The following is an 18,281-nucleotide window of genomic DNA, read 5'->3' as shown; positions in this document are numbered from 1 at the left end:
AAGTAACTTTCCATTTAGACCTAATAAATACTGTTTTGCATTCATTAATTTGATCTTTTTTCATGGAAGAAACGGCCGTTTTCTGATCTTGGAAGCATGATGCAATGGAAATGTCTTTTTCCTTGCAGCATTCAGGACCAGGATAAGAAGCTACAAGAATTGTGGAAAATCTGTAACAAATTGCCTAAGCATTATCATGCTAATTTCAGGTATGAATGACCATCTGCAGGCTTCCAACACAGCAGCATTAATATTAGAGTATCACCTGTCTCAGAGCTGATCAGCCAAAACTCTAATCCATTTTTTTCTTGGCCACATTCCATTCAAGCATTCTGTTTTATCTATCAAGTAGCTAGTATGCTTTGGTGTGGTGAGGGATGTGTGGGTGTGTATACATATTTATTTGTTTCCAGTCAGTTTGTTTATTTCCAGTCAGATTAATTCATTACTGACTGTAATGAAATGGTGATGCTTGGAACGCTTCCACTTAAGTGTCATAGTGTTGGCAGTAGTTTATGACTTTTCAACTGCTATGCTCTTCATTTTCTAGGCKTAGAAATATCACCTGGATGCATCTTATGCATTGTATTTTTCCTTTTGGCTTTACCTTTTGGGAATGAAACAGAATAAAACTGACTTAAAAGTGTGGGAATTCCATTACATGATATGAAAATAGCTGTTGATAGGTATTCTCTAAATATTCTTTCTGAAAGCATAATACTTTGAGGTCACTTTAAGGTGGGAGATGTCTTCCTTTCTGTTAAACTCAACTCCTGTGCTTCATGAAGCATGGTAAACAGAGAAGCATTGTAAACAACTACCAAGTAAAAGATCTGATAGCCTTATTTCTGTCTTCTGGGAAGTTGTCTTTAGGAGTTCTTGAAGTTTGACTCAGAGCATTTCTTGGTGAAAACAACTAAGTTTGTAATGTCCTCGCAAATGAGGAGCAGAACTATTATTTGTCATAAGAAATAATTATGTCCTAATATCAGTGATGTACTAGAATATATTGTTGTGTGGGAAGAGTTCCTGCTGACATAGTTCAATGATTTCTTTCCTTTTTGTAGGTATTTAATCAAATTTTTAGCAAAGCTCGCACAAAACAGCGATATTAACAAAATGACACCCAGCAACGTTGCAATAGTCCTGGGCCCCAACTTGTTATGGGCAAAGAATGAAGGGTAAGATGTTTTAGAAATGCTTCAAAACAAAATCTATATGAAGGTGTAGAGTTTCTCATCTAGTTGTTCTAAATCATTCAAACTATTCACAGCAGAATAGTTGCCTAAAAAAATATTTTAAACATGTTTTCTCAAATTTTGCATCCAGATAAACTTTAGATGTGCATCTTTTAAGGACTGATGAAATTGAGAATATTAAATAAGGTTTATAGCATTAAAGTGTGAAGTTGCCTTTTATGTGGTATTTAAGAGTCTCAATAGATCATGCTTAGCAAAATTTGCCATTTAGGCAAGATGAAAACTTTTTTTATTATTATTATTATGGGGTTTTCTATAAACTGTTTTATTAATTTCTTCCACAGATCACTTGCTGAAATGGCAGCTGCAACTTCAGTCCATGTGGTGGCAATTATTGAGCCTATTATTCAGCACGCAGACTGGTTCTTCCCTGGAGGTAAATTCTTACCATAGTATAACGAATTTTGTATTCATGGTAGCCCTATGCAGGTAGTTCAGTAGTTTTTTTGCACTGAGGCACCATTTTGTAGATGCATGTGGTGTTATGCATTCTGTCTTTTTTTTTCCAGATCAAGATTTCAATGTGTCTGGTGCATTTGTTGCAATTCCTGCTGTTAATTCAAATCACTTGTCACACACTGGGAATGAATATGAATCTGGGACACTGGAACGGAAGAGACCTGTTAGTATGGCTGTAATGGAAGGGGATTTGTTGAAGAAGGAAAGGTATGTTTTGTTCTTAGATTAATTTTCAAATATTAGCCCACTCCTGAGAGCTGGACTACTAAGGAAATGGTAGTTGGACACACTTGTATTGGCCTCAGGAGGAGAATTTTATGGAAATAGTAGAGATAATGCTAGTGATTTATTTTCCCTCATGTTGTTGCAGCCTGAGGAAGGTTCAAAGGTAATGTACTGGTATTTCCTTCTGATTATACTCAATGCATGATTGAAAAACAAGCAGATAATTGCTGCTTCCAGTTACCATCTTCCTGTTACAGATCTGAGGATCTGAAATCCAGAGACAGAAGTGTGTATATAGTAACATCTATGAGTATCTAACTTCTGATGTTCCCTGGCTTCTTTCCAAAGCCCMTAAGCTGAGGTGGTGTTACCTGGTGCCTTCATGATAAGACTTCTGATTTGATGATGGTACAGTATACCACAGCAGATAGTAGAATGCTTTTTAAAAAAAGTGCTGTTTTCCCATATAACATGTAGTGTAATACTCATTTATTATCACTCATATCATGAATATTCAAGTGATGTGCTGTTTTGTTTTTAGCTATTTATGCAAATGTTAACTTGTTACCTAAATATTAACTATGGCTAGACATGTGAATTTATCAGCACTGACAGGAGGAAGAAAAGAAAATCAATTCAAGGTTCACTGTCTTTAATACAACAGGAATATAATTCACATTCAGAATTAATGTGCTGTGTGCGTTCTGAAATTCGTTAGAATTTCAGTCCGTTTATCCATAGTTAAATAGGGGTATTTTTTTTTCTGCTTTAAACAATGCAAATCATAGAAGCGTATATCCGGGGGCCATATTTGATAGTCTCTCTTGAAGTATATACAGGGATCTAGAGGTTGTGTTTAATAAAAACAAAATTTGTTTGGCAAAACATTCAAAGAGATGCTCTGGTACCTAAGGAAATATGTGTATTAACATTTAAAATTACTGAGTTGTTCAACCTCATTGTCATCAATGTCTGTCTTCAAATGTAATTGAATAGTTTGTCCCACTTACGTTTAGTTTAYCCCTCTGTGTGGATAGGCCAAGTATCGTTGCATGTCTTAACATTTATGGTGTTATATGCAGAAGCTGAAGCTTTCCTTGTTGCTGCTTTGCATGCTAAGCAACAGGGGTTGCACTTGTCTTTGTGGGTTGTAACCGATTGTCCTGGTGCTTTAGTTACCTGGAGTTGGCTTGCATGGTGTGTTTATTCTTTCTTCTTTCTGTAGCTTTGGTGTCAAGGTTATGGACTTCCAAGCGAACCCTCGGAGATGTGGCACTATAAATAGAAAGCACACATCCCCAGCTTTCCAGCCACCCCTTCCACCCACGGAGGCTGGCGTGCTGGCTCAGTCTGGAGCGGAGCAGCACTCACAAGCTTCTGTGGCTGAAACAAGCCCAGTGGGTGCTGGCTTTGCTCTCTCTGCTGGCACAGCAGAACAGTTACAAAGTCAAGGAAATGAGGACATCAGGTAAGAGGTATGGCTTCTGCTGGCAGTGGCTTAGCAGGCTGCTTTAGCAACAAACTGATGTCAAATATATCTGCTTTATAAGGCACCTCTTCTAATCAGAATATATGTTGCCACATGTAGAGTATCTTCAGATATGGACAAAAAGCACTAYGGAAGAGATCTTTAGCTATATATATTTACAACGTTAATTTGAACATCTGTTGTGGAATTGATCCTCTAAAATAAGAGAATACTTTGAAAAAAAAAACTATAATGAAAAATACTAAAAACACCTGCCCTTCTGCTATTTATATTGACTGCTGCAAGTTATACTCTAGAGGTGTCCACGCAGTATGACTGTCAGTTTCCTGCTGAAAGGACAAAAGCTAGCAATGGCAGTACTAGAAACCTATTGGTGCTTGTTTGGTTTTTGTACGTGTTATCTGAATTTGTCTTTTTTGTCTGTAACAAGTGTTAGTGATGACCAGACTTGCTTGTTAGCAAGCCAGAAGTCAGTTTATCACATTTCAATATTAGTTTCTTTAGCATAAGCATGTATTCAGGGTTTTTGTGCTACTTAATATTGAGATGCTGTGCAGTCTTATCCCAGATATTATTATACAAATCTACAGCAACTAGTATTGGAATCCGTGTGTCTTCCTTTCATATAAGGTGAAAACAACACTTTGCTTTCAATAGTTATGGGATCTGAGAGAGATTGCAGTTCACATAAATGCCTATAGTGCTCTCCAAATACCAGTCTCCCACACAGATTAGTACAGTGGAATATCACCATAGAGCTCTGCAAAGCACTGACTCTTCTGCATGCAACTTTGTTGTCAGGAGACATTTGTGCAAATGTGTTCATGACAAAAGCCCCTGGATTTCTAACTTTGAAAATACTTACCACATTAGAGATGTTAACAGTTCAAGCAAACACAAGAGTAACGTAATTTTTCCAGCTTACCTAAAACTTGTTTAAAGTGTATATTAAAACTCTTTATTTCATGCAGATGATTATTTAAGGGAGCTGGGGTTTTCTGGCTACAACTCCTTATTCAGATACCTCTACAGTTTAAGGACCTAAAATTTTGAATGTAATGTCCAAAAGCTGCATTTAAAATCTGCACAAACTCTGCCTTGAAATAAGTAAATTTTAATAACAGCACCTGGACAAATTTGTACTGTAGTGTACTAAGAAAAGTGATTGGAAGATGTTAGTTGTCTTGAATACTGCAAGAGGATTCTGTAAATACAGAGAAATGAATGAAGACCGCAGGTGAATAGCAAGTAAGAGGAGGGGCACTGCCCAGTAACACCTCAGTTCGCTCATACTCGAGCACTTTATTTTCTTAAGTCCTATCWCCTTCATGACCAAAGGTCAGGAAGAACCTGACTTGTCCTGAACTGAATCTCAGAGGTTATACTGCGATAGCTCCCTCAGAGACAAAAAGCTCCTTGGACTGCCTTGATCAGTGGCAGCAAGGTAAAAGCTAAATTTCAGATAGAGTGGAGGGAAGACTTCAGCCAGCCAAAGAAATAGAAAGAACCATTGCTGTCTCCATACTCTGCTTCTGTGGTCTTTAGAGCCTTCTGAARGCTTCCGTGGCTCCAAGGTTTTAAGCAGTGAGGACTGCATCTGCCTTGTCTGTATACTCTAGTAGCAAGCTGTTTGTGTGTCTCATGGTGGGTGGGTTTTTTTTTTTTTTTTCCTTTTTTTTTTTTTTTTCTTTTTGAGGTAGGGTAGTGGTGGTTTGAAGGTGGTTTGCTTGCTTGCTTCCTGGCAGGGCTTCACAGATTGCCCTCAGTCCTTAGTAGCTACATAAACCAGATAAATGTCAGTGAATTTGATGTGATGCTGCAATAGAGTATTTTTTTAAAGGCTAACTGTTATTAGGATGATAGGTATATTCAGGGGAGGAAATGAGAGAATTAATTTTATGTGAACTTTCACGTTGGAAGCCTTTATTTAAAGGATCTCCAAATGCACTGAGGATTCTATAGCATGGAAACTGTATTCTAGTTATAAGTATTTTATTCAGACAGGTATTGTGATACTGCAAAATTACTTAGATTCCTGATTCAATTTTCATGATTAATAACCTGTTGTACATGGGAGCTCTTTGAAGAGTTCTAGAAGTGTTCAGTGTGTTGTTAAATATCAGCCAGTGCAGACCTTTTTCTAAAGGTCTTGAGGTTCAGAAGTAGAATGCGGTTCATAATGTAAGCTGTGATGCGTGCAGCTCATCTGGGTGAGGTGTTTTACAATCACTTTCTAATCTAGTTTGGTTTTTTAATTTTCAGTACCTCAAAACCTAAGGACACTGCATCTTCAGCTACTCCTCCACCCCCAAGAAATGGTGGACATGCAGGCACTGTCCAGAGTCAATCAACAAGTAGCACTAACCAGCTTTCTGTTAATCAGCCACAGAATGCAGCAGGTCCCAGTCCCCATTCAATGAGGCGAGGTGTGTTTTTAATTCAATTTTAAAACCACTAAGCTCCAGTTCTTAATGCACTGACAAAATGTTTGTTAAAATAACTTTACCAGTATCTCTTGTCATTTATTGCAGGCAATGGTTTAATTCACATACATTTCACTAAGGCCTAACTAAATGCATCTTTGGACTCTTTCGTGAATGCTGGTAGTAATGATACCAACGCTATTTAATTAAATCATTTATCGGCTATTGATTAGTAAACCTTTATATGCATTTTGATAGCTTCATATGGCTATCATTTTTATTTGATAATGCACTGTTGTACTTTGTTAATGTACTTCAATATTATTTTGTCCTGCTAAATCATGTATTTTTGAAGTTTGCTTTGACAATACACAGCCATGAAATGTCATCTCTTATCTTAACAGCTGTTAAAAAGCCTGCACCAGCACCTCCTAAGCCAGCCAATCCACCACCAGGGCAGCCAGGAAGCCAAAGCTCTGCCTCAGCTGCTCAGCCACCTTCTGTCTCTCCAAAACCACCTGCTAGAAGTTCTTCTCCTCCTGGTCAACATGCAAACCAAGGAGCAGTCCAGACCTCCACTTCCCAGGTTTCTGCACCTCGGAGATACTCCAGCAGCCTTTCCCCAATACAAGCTCCCAGCCATCCACCACCACAACCCCCAACACAGGCTACTCCTCCCTTGCAGCCCAAATCAAACAGTCAAGCATCTCCTCCTGCTGCATCCAGCAGTGAGCATGGACCAGAGCAGCCCTGTTACACTCCTCCACAGACTCCTACACCACCTGATACACCCCCTCTAGGAAAACATAATATTAGTTCCCCATTGTCACAGCCTCAGTCATCTACTCAAGAAACCTCACAGTCTCACTCTCCTCCTCACACTGGTACGCTGCCAAGGCCACGGCCAGTACCAAAACCCAGGAACAGACCTAGTGTTCCACCTCCGCCTCATCCTCCCACTTCTCATTCAGCTGGAGATGGTGGTAATTCGAATCCCACGCAAACGGCTTCCAAAATAGTAACAGGTAAGTGGATTATTTTATCATACTCAGTCTCTTCAGGGAGCAGAAATGAAGAAAGTAGTATCTGTAGCTGTAAAATAGCCTTCTTCTGGAAAATGTAGAAAGTACAAATTAACAATTAAAATACTTAATAGCTGGTGCTTTATTAAAATGCCCGCACCTGTTGTAGTGCACCAGGATTTTGGGCAGCATCTTCCATACTGAAGGTCTTCCTCAGGGGGCAGAGGGGAATRTCTATTTGCTTTATTTTTTTTCCTGCTTTGGGAGCAAAGCAGTATTACAGCAATAAAACTATAGGGCTTTCTCAGGCYTCTACATCATGGCAGTCTGTTACATTTATGCATCTGCTGCCAAAAAAGCAAATCATTGAAGGAGGGAGATACAGCGTAAGGGTAGTGTRTTTCAGCATATATATAAGATAAAATGCCAAAAGTGGCCAATGTATTTTGTTTTTTAATACTCATTGTAATAGAGAGATACTAACGTAGTGAATGTTTTATCTTGAAAACTAAGCCTTCTGATGTGCTTTTAAGTTGGGCATAGAGAAGTTGAAGAATCAAATGTATCATATGTAATAATTTTAGATAATCTTCATATTTTGAGCACAGTCTTGTTTTTCTGTTTGAGACATACGAAGTCTCAAATGTTCTGTCTTTTCTCTCTTCTCATAGGAACTTCATGATGCTTGTAGTTAGTTTGATAGTAACATTCATTTAAATCTTGGAAAAAATGAAACTGCTGCAGACAGRGTAAAAACTAGCAGATCTTGAAATGTTCTGCTGAGTCTCTGCTTATTTTAGGCACTTCTGAAGGAAAAGGCAATGAATGTAAAACTAATGCTTTTAAATCTGTTTGTTCAGTAATGGTTAAAATTTTCCAATGATGCTGCAGTGTCTCTAGAATAAGACTGTTTTTGAATGCAAAGTATATTCTGATGCCTAACAGCTGTACCCCATGATGCCTTCACAGGTGGGGATGGTTACTGCGAATAAGGTTTGTACTGACCAGAAACATGCAATATAGCTAAAATGCTCCTGCACAGCAATATTTTATTTGTAGCTTTATTTTGTATATGCGCTTTGGAATATGTGCTCTCTGTCAACTCTGCATTTTATCTCATTACCACATATCATTCTGTTTTTAAGAGATATTAAGGCCTATGCTTAATAGTCCTGTGAATATTGTTTAAGTTAATCCTAAAAACAAGTCCTAAAAATAGCCATATCCCTTAAATGAAGTGAGTAACACTTAAAAAGTGTTGATGCAAAGTCAGCAAAACTACCACTCCAGGAGTCAAGTATGAAGCAGTGACCTGTTTAAAATATGTGTATTCTCATCAGTGCAGACATATGTTGCAGCTCATGTTTTTTCCTCAGTGTTTTGCGTGTGTGTTTTTTTAATGTAGCTTTCAYTTTAGGATTTCAGTTATTTTTAACTACTTAGGATTTATTTGTGCAAAATACATGCTGATATGACTAAATTCCTTTGCAGAAAAGCACCCAGCAGCATCTCTGCATTCTGGCATGTTTGCATTTGCATTCTGTCAACTCAGGCCTCACTAATAGTACTAGTCTGTTCAACTACAACTGCCAAACAACATATATTAATAATCCTAGTATTCATATATAATGGTTTAGAGATGATACACCGTTAAGGTAACAACTGCATGACAGTCTGAAAATGTTGAGGCTGCATTACTGAATTATCTCAAGATGTGACTATTAGTTTACAGGAAAGATACTGAAGTTAATAYTGGAATGACAAGTCAACTTGGAAGTACAGTTTTTAAATAAGAGAAACAAGCAATAAATGAGCTTCTAAACAACTGAAAAGTAGCTCTGCTTTTTAAAACAAACTCTCACCTGATCATACTCTTGCTCTTTTTTCAGTATCTCTAAAATAAAAGCGATTTATTTTAAAACTGAATTCAGAAATAAGGCTGGGGTTTGGATCTTTACAGCACTTGCACATGAAATGAAATTGGAAACCTTGCTGATGAGTCAAATTTCAAGAGGCTTAACCTTATTTTCTAAGTCCTGTTTCATAGGTTGACTGCCTTTGTTTTCATTTTGGAATTTTTCTGGTTTTGATGCGAAAGCTTTAATGATAGCAGACACTTAAGCAGACTTTGTCTTACCCCAATTTAACAGGAGAAATACTCACCCTTTAAGTAATATTCAGTTGCTATGCAGAGAGCTGCTTCACTGAAGGGTGGAATAGAGGGGAGTTAAGTTATATGAATGAACCATTTGTGATAGGAATGTGATTGACACAACTGCAACTATATCTAGATTGTGAATTACAACTTAAATGGTGAACTGCAGGGATAACTCTGTTGCACCTTTAAATGAATTGAAAAAGAGCTACACTGGATTGTCCTGTAATTTAGATGCATTTAAAAATACCAAAATCAAGGTCTGATTGTCAGCCTCTAGAGTTAAATTTGAAAAGACTTGATATTCTTTCCTTTCAAGTGAAAGAACTTAAGGAAATTGGCTGTGTAAAATAAAAAAAATAAATAGTATGAAAGCTGTCATGCAGCAAAGTCAGTAAAGTTGATACTAATGAGTTCTCTATCAGCAAATCTGATAAAGGAACTCAGAAAACCTAGTATGTTTTGGGGGAAAGAAAAAAGGAAAAGCTGAAAGTTGAACTGATACTGTGGTTTACCTGCAGCAGTATACTCAGTGCAGGGTCATCCACTTTTTCCTTTTTTTTTTTTTTTTTTTTTTTTTTTTGTTTGATTAATAGTTACTCAGATTTAACACCACAGCATATTACATAAGAATATCTGCTCTAACATTTACACATGCACATATAAGCATTTATTTTTAAACACTGATAGTATAAATCTGCCTTACCTAATTTACAGTGTGAAATAACTGKTTTTTAATTTAACATTAAATAGTGGAGCAATGGAAAACATGAGAATAAATTTTATAACAGCAGAACTTAGAATCCTGAAGTATTTTCAGGATACAGCTGAATTCCTTTGTCCATGTACTGGACTTGAGTAATGCTTCAAATCCTATTTGTGGTTTTAAAGTAATGAACCCTAGGAAAGAATATTCTAATCAAAAATTTTATTAAACAATCTAGATGTTTGACCAGCATTCAGTATGAACTGTATTGGAAAATTTGATGGTAAGGAAAAGGCATATGATTGGCCAAAAATGTTGCTAATTCATAATCATGTGTGTGCTAATGCCCACTACTAACCTGTCACAAATAACACTGCTTGCTTGCATTCTCATTAGTGTAGCATGCAAAAAGAATGGCTCTGTTTTTATGCTTGCTCTCAYATTAACATACTAAAAGTATTGAAGATTGGATTGTATAATGTTGTTCATGTTTTGACTGGCCAGTTTTGTGTCGGACTTTTTTCACTTAATAGACATKTATAGCTGGAAATTTATGTGTTTTATACAAAGGTTCATTCTGTATTTGAAGCAGCTGTATCATTTGTTTGTCACAATCGGATATTCCTTTCCTGTGTCACCTCATATTTTCAGTTACCTCCTTTTCTGGGTCATTTTTTAATATGCAGTAGTGGTAGGGAGAACTCCTGTGCCTGCCTCTAAAGTTGAAGTACTCCTTTTTCAACTGTACTTTAAATGAAAATCAACCATACAGTAGATACAGTACTGTTAGTTATTAGGGAGAGTTCAGTGGCCAGCTACTTAGATTCTGTGCTCATCTGTTCCACAGTCAAACTCAGTGTAGAATATTTTGAGGAAGCTGTTGTTAATACTACATCAGATAACAATAGTAAAAATGTCTACATAAAGATATAAAGTTTAAAATTAACTTTAAAAAAGTACTTACATTTTCATCTGTTGTAAAAACAAACTCTGTAGTTGGGATAAAAGGGAGCTGCTGGTGTTACAAAAACTTGGTTTTGTGGATCAGAGACTTAATTTCACATTCATGCATTTAAAATAGTGAAAAAGTATCTCCAGTAATTTTCTTCATTGTTATCAAAGGCTTACTGAACAAATTGTGTGACCTATATGTCTTCTCCTAGAAGACTGTTTACTAGATACAGTTCAGTAACCAGGACACTGATTTTCCAAGTGATAATGGGGGCTGAGGACAGGAATATAAAATTCACCCAAATGATGGATAAAACGATTTGAATAATACTGATGGTTTGTTCTATGCCTTCTGGTTGATTTCATTTATGACTGACATACTAACAGTTTCTTAGCAGAATATGGTCCTTTTCTCACAAGGCTGTGATACAGGATTTGGGAGAAAATGTATAGATCAAACCTCCCAAGAAAATGTAAATCCTGTAATTACGTTATAGGAATCATAGAATCAGTAMAGTTGGAAGGGACCTCTGGAGATCATCTAGTCCAACCTCCCTGCTCAGCAGGGTCACCTAGAGCATGTTAGACAGGGTTGCATCCAGGCAGGCCTTGAAGATCTCCAGAGAAGGAGACTCCACCACCCCTCTGGGCAACCTGTGCCAGTGCTTCGTCACTCTCACAGTGAAGAAATTCCCCCTCACCTTCAAGTTATATAGGAAGGGTTATATAATCTTTGAGTTCCAGTAATACGGATGAGGACATCTAACAGTCCTCTGCAAGACAAGCCAATCGGTGTCAGACAGAATTTAAGAGTTCTGTCTACTAAATTAATAGGACCATTTAATACAAAGTTACTGCAGTTCACTAGCATACTGTTTATCCTGACAGAATGGGGAAGGCTGGGGAAGGAAGCAGGGGAGGCTGCACTTAGACTTCTGTTTCTGCTTTTGCCTCTTCCATATCATTTAGCACAGAGGCTTTCAACTTAGCACTAATTACTTTATGAATGTGCAAGTTTCAGACTTAATGTTTTAGATGTAGTTTGAGATCTTTAAAGGATGCCTATTTATGCCACCTGAGTTTTTAAGTCTGTTTGGATTCTCTATTGACTTATATGATCTAAATTTTTTATTTGGGGCAGCTGCTGTGTTGCAATAGGTGGTGTTTCCTGCTGCAACGTCTGTAGCATATTATAAAGTAGCTTTCAAAAATATTAGATCAATATTTTCATTTACCTTGATTGTGAAATGTTCTGGATTTTTCTGGTCTTCTAATTATTAGTGCACTCAGTCACCAAAAGTGCAATATTTGAGGTCATTGGCTTGGACAAAATTCTCCCCTCATTAACAGAGAGCAGAAAGTGCAACATTCCTTGTTTTTTGTTTGTTTTTTGTGACAGTGCCTCCTTTTGACATCATACATGTTCCTATTGCTTTTTTTTTAAAAAAAAAAAAAAGGTGGTGTTTATCTGGTTGAACATCTAGATGCTAAACTCCTTGCTGAGTGACCAATCCTGATTTGATGTCAGTGTCTGAAATAAAGTATCACTTCTACAGGGCATTGAGGAATCTGATGACAAGTTATACTTGTTTTCTTCCACTCTTGAAAAAGAAATGTTTTTTTTCWCTATTATGTACATGACTAAAAAGGTATGTAGGAGAAGCAACCCAAACATAAGCATTATTTGTTCGGCTTAGCCTTTTTGTGTTCATGTGTGCGCATGCACATATGTGCCAACCCTGTGTTTGAAAAGCCTTTGGTCTGTCCTTTTCATTTTCTTTCTAAGGAAATGCAGCAGAAACAGAATATTAAATAAGATGTCACTGTGCAGACTGCTAAATTTGCTATTCCATTTTTTTGTGCAGACTCCAGTTCCAGTATTCAAGAACCACTTCAAAACCCTTCTTCAGAGCTTCTTACAGAGACAGCAAGCAAAGAACTGCATAACCACCTCATGCTAGATATTGACAATGATACAGAAAGCACTGCTCTGTAATGTAAACTTATAAAACTTCCAACTTTCCTCTCCTGATGGGAAAACTAACAGACCTAACAGTGAAAAGCTTCTTTTGACGATACGGCAAAACTGTGTGGAATTTTGACTTGTGCACCACTGAGAAAGTGACTTAGCCATTCAGAAGAAGTTTAATGATCTGTGTCTGAACAATGGTTTTCAAAATCTTGAATGGGAAGAATTGATTACTGTGGAAACTTGCATAGGAAGCATAGGTGCTGCTAATACCAATGGTATTAGCAGAAATTCCAGAATGAGAAGCAGCAGAACATTAGTTATTTAAAGTGCATGTATTGTGGAAATAATCTTCTTAATGTCACAGTTAGACTTCTGTTTCTAGTCCTTAGACATTACAAGGAGATGCCTTGCAAGAGACATTCCCTCACTAATTTGCTGCAGATTCTTGTTAAAATATGAACCAAAAAATGCCAGAGTGCTGTTGGTGACTGCTGGTTATCAGTTGCCTGTCAAAACTGTGGATGTATTCTAGTGCCTTGAAGGACTGTCATACTGTAGAAGGAAACTTACTGTATCTTTAACCATTTCATTGCTCCTTAATGATCAGTACTTAATCCTTATTTCATAGTTATTTGTATTAACCAAACCTGCTTTTGTTTATGTGAAACCTGCAACTGTTTCAAGATAAAACTGTGGAAGTGTTTTTGCTTTTATTGAAAATGGTTGAATTTTGAAAGAACTTTAGACATCTGTTTGGATTTGTCAGTTGGGTGAACATTTATAAAAATTAAAGATTGTTTTTTGTCAACTGAAGGCATATTTATTCAAGTCTCCAAATAACATTGCTGCTTCTGTGGTACATTTGAAACAAAAGTTCTRCACTGGAAGTTATGCAATTATGCGCTGGGCTTTTTAGCTAATGAGTCTCTAGTAGCTCAGCTCGATCTTCTTTTAAAAAGCATACTGGGAAACGAATATGCATCTACTCCTTAATGCGTAGACATGAATGTGTCCAGCTGCAAAGAAAAGTTCTGGATATAGCCCATATCATGCAAAGAAATGTGATGGGGCAGGCCATACAGTTTCTGTGAATAAGAGGGAGGAAGGGGGGGAAAAGACTAGTTACTTCAGCAGGAATGGAGATAGCATTCATATAACTGGCTGAAACTTATTTAACCTCTGAATTCCATAATACTCTGCAATAAGTCTTAGTCAAGGTATTAAAAGAGACCTCAGGCCCACCTGTGAAATAAAACTGCATTTCCTAAACACCTTGACAGGTTACATTGTACTCRGTGACAAGATAAATATATTTAGTCACCATCTCCTTCGTGCCACAGGTTGAAAGTATCAGTGACTGCTCTGGTTGTTTCCTGTTTTAAGCATCACTAAATAGGAAAGATCCATCCCATTCGTAGATGCAGACCTAACTTACTCTGTTGCTATACCAGCATTGTAGCAAACTCCTGCAGCTCTAAACTCAGTGCTCTGAGCCAGAATTCTAGTTCTGTGCCTTAAATTGACCTTTGTCTCTATAACTGTAAGCAGTATACCTGAATCCATAGCAGGCTGTAAAGGATTTAAATACATTTTCAGAAATTCTTCTGGATTTGCACATTCCTCAATGTTACACAAATAGTTAATTGTCTCTGCTGGGATTAGCAGCTCAGGTGCAAGAGTATGTAGATTGTTACTCAGATCTTCACTGTCATCCTTGATAATAAAAAAAATTATTTTAGTACAGTTACAATAAAAACAGCTATGATAATTACAGTGAAGAACAGGAACGCTGGAGTTGTTATCCCTTGTTTACCAAATATAACTTTGTTCTTAAGAGTACACAGCAATAATGAGTATAGAAAACAATGTATTACTTCATGAGTGACATTTACTGGCTTTAAGCATGTTAGTACAATTGATTAGTTTAATAAAATGGCTGCACCGAATATCACAGGTCTGAACAAAATAAAATTACAGATTTCCCCTTAACATTATAACACAGTGTCTAGAATCCTTGCAGATGTATATGCTTGCAAACTCTATTTAAAAGAGAAGCACATCTGCTTACTGGTGTGGTTTGAGGGGTAAACCAAGTAAAATTCTTACAGCATAAGCATTTAAAGTTTACCTCAAACATTCTTGGAACATAAGCTGCCAGCTTGAAGAGGAGAGTAAGACACTCTGTGACTACCTCTACTGTAGACTGTGATTGTGTTGCATCTTGTAGATAAGTCACAGGAGGTGTCACTGTTGTAGCATACCAGTCTGGGAACAGTCTGGCTGGGATGTTATGCGACACCACTAAAACTTTAATTTCCTGGAGTAAAGCACTGAGTGGAAAGAGTGAATTCCATCCTTAAGTACAGCAAGGATATTTTACCAGATGTTCAAGGTTCATAAAGTAAGCATTGATCTATTTGCATTCCCGGAGCTATGCTGGGGCATYATATGCATACAGTATTATCATATCACCTTCCCCTCAATCCTTTTACATTTTGGATCTAGCCAAAGGAAACTTTTTCACATTGTACTACAACATACTGTGCAGACTTGAGCAGACTATGAAGGAACAATTTTGTTCAAATGTTACAAGAAACAGGCAAAAGAGCAGTAGAGGTTTAATAAATGCAAGGGTGTGATGGTAGCTTTCTTTGATAATTATCTTGTCTCTAAAAGAAGTTTCTATTGAACTTTTATGAGCCCAGATTTCAGTGAATAAATAAGGGGCCATAGAGGAACTTATTTACTGGTTAAGCTGGAGAAGACAAGAATTGGTTGAATTCTGTGGTGACTGGTAGGCAGTGTTGAAAGGGGAAATAACAAGCCATAAGGCAGTGACTAAGATGACTTTAGAATTATATATATCTATAAATGTTTACAAAGCAGGATACAGAAATCATGCAGGCAGTTAGAATTAAGGAATGAATTTTCCTATTTTCTAAAACCTTTTAACACTGTTGACAATTGAAGTCTTGGCAACTTGAAGATGAACTTCAGAGGACTGTGCAAGAGTCCATTGTCACCTAGCCAACTGCTCCCTGCATACAGAAAAGATGTATGTCATATTAACTTGAAAATGTTATCTACACTGTGGTTCAAAGTTATTCAATGGGAAAATAAAATGTTATCATAGCTAATGTTCGATTTAACCTTAAAGGAAGTATTTGTCCACTTCTGTTAATGATTTTCTTTCAACTAATGTGAAACACTTACTTATGTCCTTGATTTTGGAGAGAAGCTAAATCTTGGATGATAAGATGTATTGTACCAATGCAAGACTGCAAAGGAAGGAGATTTTTTATGAAATTACATATTASAAAATAGCTGTGAAAACAAAAATTCATCAGCTGCTCTGTAAATGGGCTCTCCCTTTTGGGTTGCAGACACAGAGGGCAGAGCATAATGCTCCTAYTAGGTCTGACAAAGTTGTCTGATTCTGTCAGAATAAAATGTGGGGTAGTTACCCGAAGAATGAGTGGAAAAAATTCCGTGGATAAGCTATCAGCACTGCCACATCACTATTAGGGACCTAGCTCTTATTTTAACCCTTTGTATGGAGTAGAAGGTGACTATTCATTTGTAGCTGGCCRAATCGTAGAACACAAGTTTGTATAAATGTGAATCAAGCTATCTGATCCCAAAAGGGATTTACATAACTTACCTCTATTACATGAAGAACACAACTGGAATACAGAAGAAGTAGACCTGAGACTGGTTCTCCTGAGTGGCATTGTAATGCATTTTCAAACAGGCTTTTGTGGTAACCTGTTCCAAAAGTAAAATYGGCAGTTTGTCATATGGCTTATAGTGATATAAGATTCCACCAAGTTAACATGGTAACAAGTTTTATTACTCAGAGAAAATGTAAAAGYATTATTAACATGGGAATCTTTTCTTGACATACGCACCAACACAATTCATATTAGCTCCTAAAGCTGCACCAAAATCTGCAATACTTGTTTTAAGTGGCTGAAGTGTGAAATTCCCATTAGCACTTGTTTACTCTAAAGATGGACCTGAAGGCCCTGAATGTAGAGTACTTCAAAAGTTTTGCATGTGCAGTCGATTTCTTGCCTCTGCATGACATTGGCACTAATACAGTTATTAAAAAAAAAAAAAAAAAAAACTTTATGTATCCCACTCATCAGACAAAACATTCAGTACACATCAATTAGTTTGCTGAGAAAGTCATACTTGAAAGTTGGTTGCAAAAGCAGTATCATACTTTGAAAATGAAGTCTTTTTCCCACAGGGATTGTAATACTTGTATCTTATTTGCTAAGGAAGGATCCTAAGTGATAATTCTCTTTATGTTATTATTTTTTAAAATGGTATTTTTTTTTATTTACTGTGCTACTGCAAGACTTATATGCATCACTGCTGTATGCTGCCCATATTGTCACTACATTATACATGCAATGCAATGAGCATGACTTTGGTATATGGCACTTTTTTACAATTATGCAGTATTTGCAGTTTTGATATAGTCAGATGAGAAAAAAGAACGTCACYTAAGAGATAGCCTAGAATACCAGCATGTACCTTGGAGGTGATTCATTGTTTTCAATGCTTTGCAGTTAAGCTATATTTAAGAATCCTTTTCAAACTTGAATTGAGGATGAAGTCTCTGGTACTCCCTCTGGTGTACAGCATTAGAACTACTCTTTACAGTAAAGAGAAATTGTTAAGTAGTCAGTGAAACCAGAATTTCAGTATAGTATAGGAAAAATTTGCAAGATAATTTCCCATGTCTTCGGAGTTCAGTGTCATGAAACACCACTTTTAGTTGTGCATATTGGTTTCACTTTTTGTGTGTCTTGGTTTCTAAATCCTAAAAGGAACTACAATAATACTGCAGCTATACATGCTAGAGCCACCCCTTGCCTTGAATGAACTGAATTTTCAATACTGCTGCCTTAGTAGTTAGTTCCTTTATCTTAAAAATAAAGGTCCTTACGGGGCTGGTATGAAACCCTTAAAATACCTCATCCTAGATAGAGAGAATACGAGCATATTGCACTCCAATGGAAGGGCAACAGGTACCAGCATTTACTCGGGAGAGAAAAAAAGTCTTTAAGATGAGTAAGAGCACACCTCAGAACCAAAACCCACGTGCCGACTGCAGCAGGTACTGCAGGTAGCAGAGAAGAGTGCGGGCAAGGGCATGTCTGGTATCGCGTCTATGTAGCACACCTTGTATTACCAGACTGTGATAGCCTTGACAGYGCGTCTGGGGATGTTCACACGGCCGCATCCTCCTCTGCCTCAATTCCCAGCCGCTCCTGGGCATACACCATGGAGGTGCTTCAGCGACCGAGGCTGTGAGCCAAGCTGCAAGGCTCCCAGGCAGCATACACAGGCCGCCCCAAACCCCCACAGGGYCCCTCCTGCAGCCCAGCGCTGCGGGCACGCACCTGTGACCGCCGCCGCCTCGGCCCCCTCGCCCAGCTGCGCCACCACCACCAGCCTGTGGAGCGGGAACCGACTCTGCGGACAGAGACGGGCAAGGCTCGCTCACGCCGCGCCGGGCCTGGCGGTGCGGGCCCGCCGGGGGCAGAGCCGCCCGCCTCACCTGGCCCGCGCCGTGCAGCCGCTGCAGCCGCGCCGCCAGCAGGCTCCG

At 37.8% G+C, this 18,281-nt stretch overlaps 2 protein-coding genes across 6 annotated transcripts in view; one reads left to right on the top strand and one right to left on the bottom strand.

The window, feature by feature from the left end:
• The window catches only part of ARHGAP17 (Rho GTPase activating protein 17), a 50,566-nt gene extending 37,088 nt beyond the window's left edge, over nucleotides 1-13,478 (top strand). Inside the window, exons 13-22 of one of the 5 annotated variants that reach the window (XM_085312923.1) lie at nucleotides 129-209; nucleotides 1,068-1,181; nucleotides 1,544-1,635; nucleotides 1,769-1,925; nucleotides 3,169-3,411; nucleotides 5,695-5,858; nucleotides 6,260-6,880; nucleotides 7,847-7,870; nucleotides 9,977-10,021; nucleotides 12,555-12,631. In XM_085312923.1, coding sequence (XP_085169049.1) covers nucleotides 129-209; nucleotides 1,068-1,181; nucleotides 1,544-1,635; nucleotides 1,769-1,925; nucleotides 3,169-3,411; nucleotides 5,695-5,858; nucleotides 6,260-6,880; nucleotides 7,847-7,869 — 1,495 coding nt within the window. In that variant the 3' untranslated portion in view covers nucleotide 7,870; nucleotides 9,977-10,021; nucleotides 12,555-12,631. Of the gene's footprint in view, nucleotides 1-128; nucleotides 210-1,067; nucleotides 1,182-1,543; nucleotides 1,636-1,768; nucleotides 1,926-3,168; nucleotides 3,412-5,694; nucleotides 5,859-6,259; nucleotides 6,881-7,846; nucleotides 7,871-9,976; nucleotides 10,022-12,554 lie in introns of all 5 variants that reach the window. The other 4 variants (XM_085312922.1, XM_085312925.1, XM_085312921.1 and 1 more) reach the window with 4 other exon arrangements.
• A 332-nt stretch (nucleotides 13,479-13,810) lies between these two features.
• TEX47 (testis expressed 47) overlaps nucleotides 13,811-18,281 on the bottom strand; it is a 5,296-nt gene continuing 825 nt past the window's right edge. Inside the window, exons 2-7 of the mRNA XM_085312908.1 lie at nucleotides 18,076-18,148; nucleotides 16,323-16,426; nucleotides 15,875-15,939; nucleotides 14,790-14,991; nucleotides 14,215-14,374; nucleotides 13,811-13,857 (exon numbers count right to left, since the gene is read on the bottom strand). Coding sequence (XP_085169034.1) covers nucleotides 13,811-13,857; nucleotides 14,215-14,374; nucleotides 14,790-14,991; nucleotides 15,875-15,939; nucleotides 16,323-16,426; nucleotides 18,076-18,148 — 651 coding nt within the window. The remainder of the gene's footprint in view (nucleotides 13,858-14,214; nucleotides 14,375-14,789; nucleotides 14,992-15,874; nucleotides 15,940-16,322; nucleotides 16,427-18,075; nucleotides 18,149-18,281) is intronic.

This window comes from Rhea americana, unplaced genomic scaffold, assembly GCF_003343005.1.
Source record: "Rhea americana isolate MKP2758 unplaced genomic scaffold, rheAme1 scaffold_370, whole genome shotgun sequence".
NCBI classification, from domain to species: domain Eukaryota; kingdom Metazoa; phylum Chordata; class Aves; order Rheiformes; family Rheidae; genus Rhea; species Rhea americana.
Note: the sequence above shows the minus strand (reverse complement) of the source record. Positions and strands in the feature narration are given on the sequence as shown.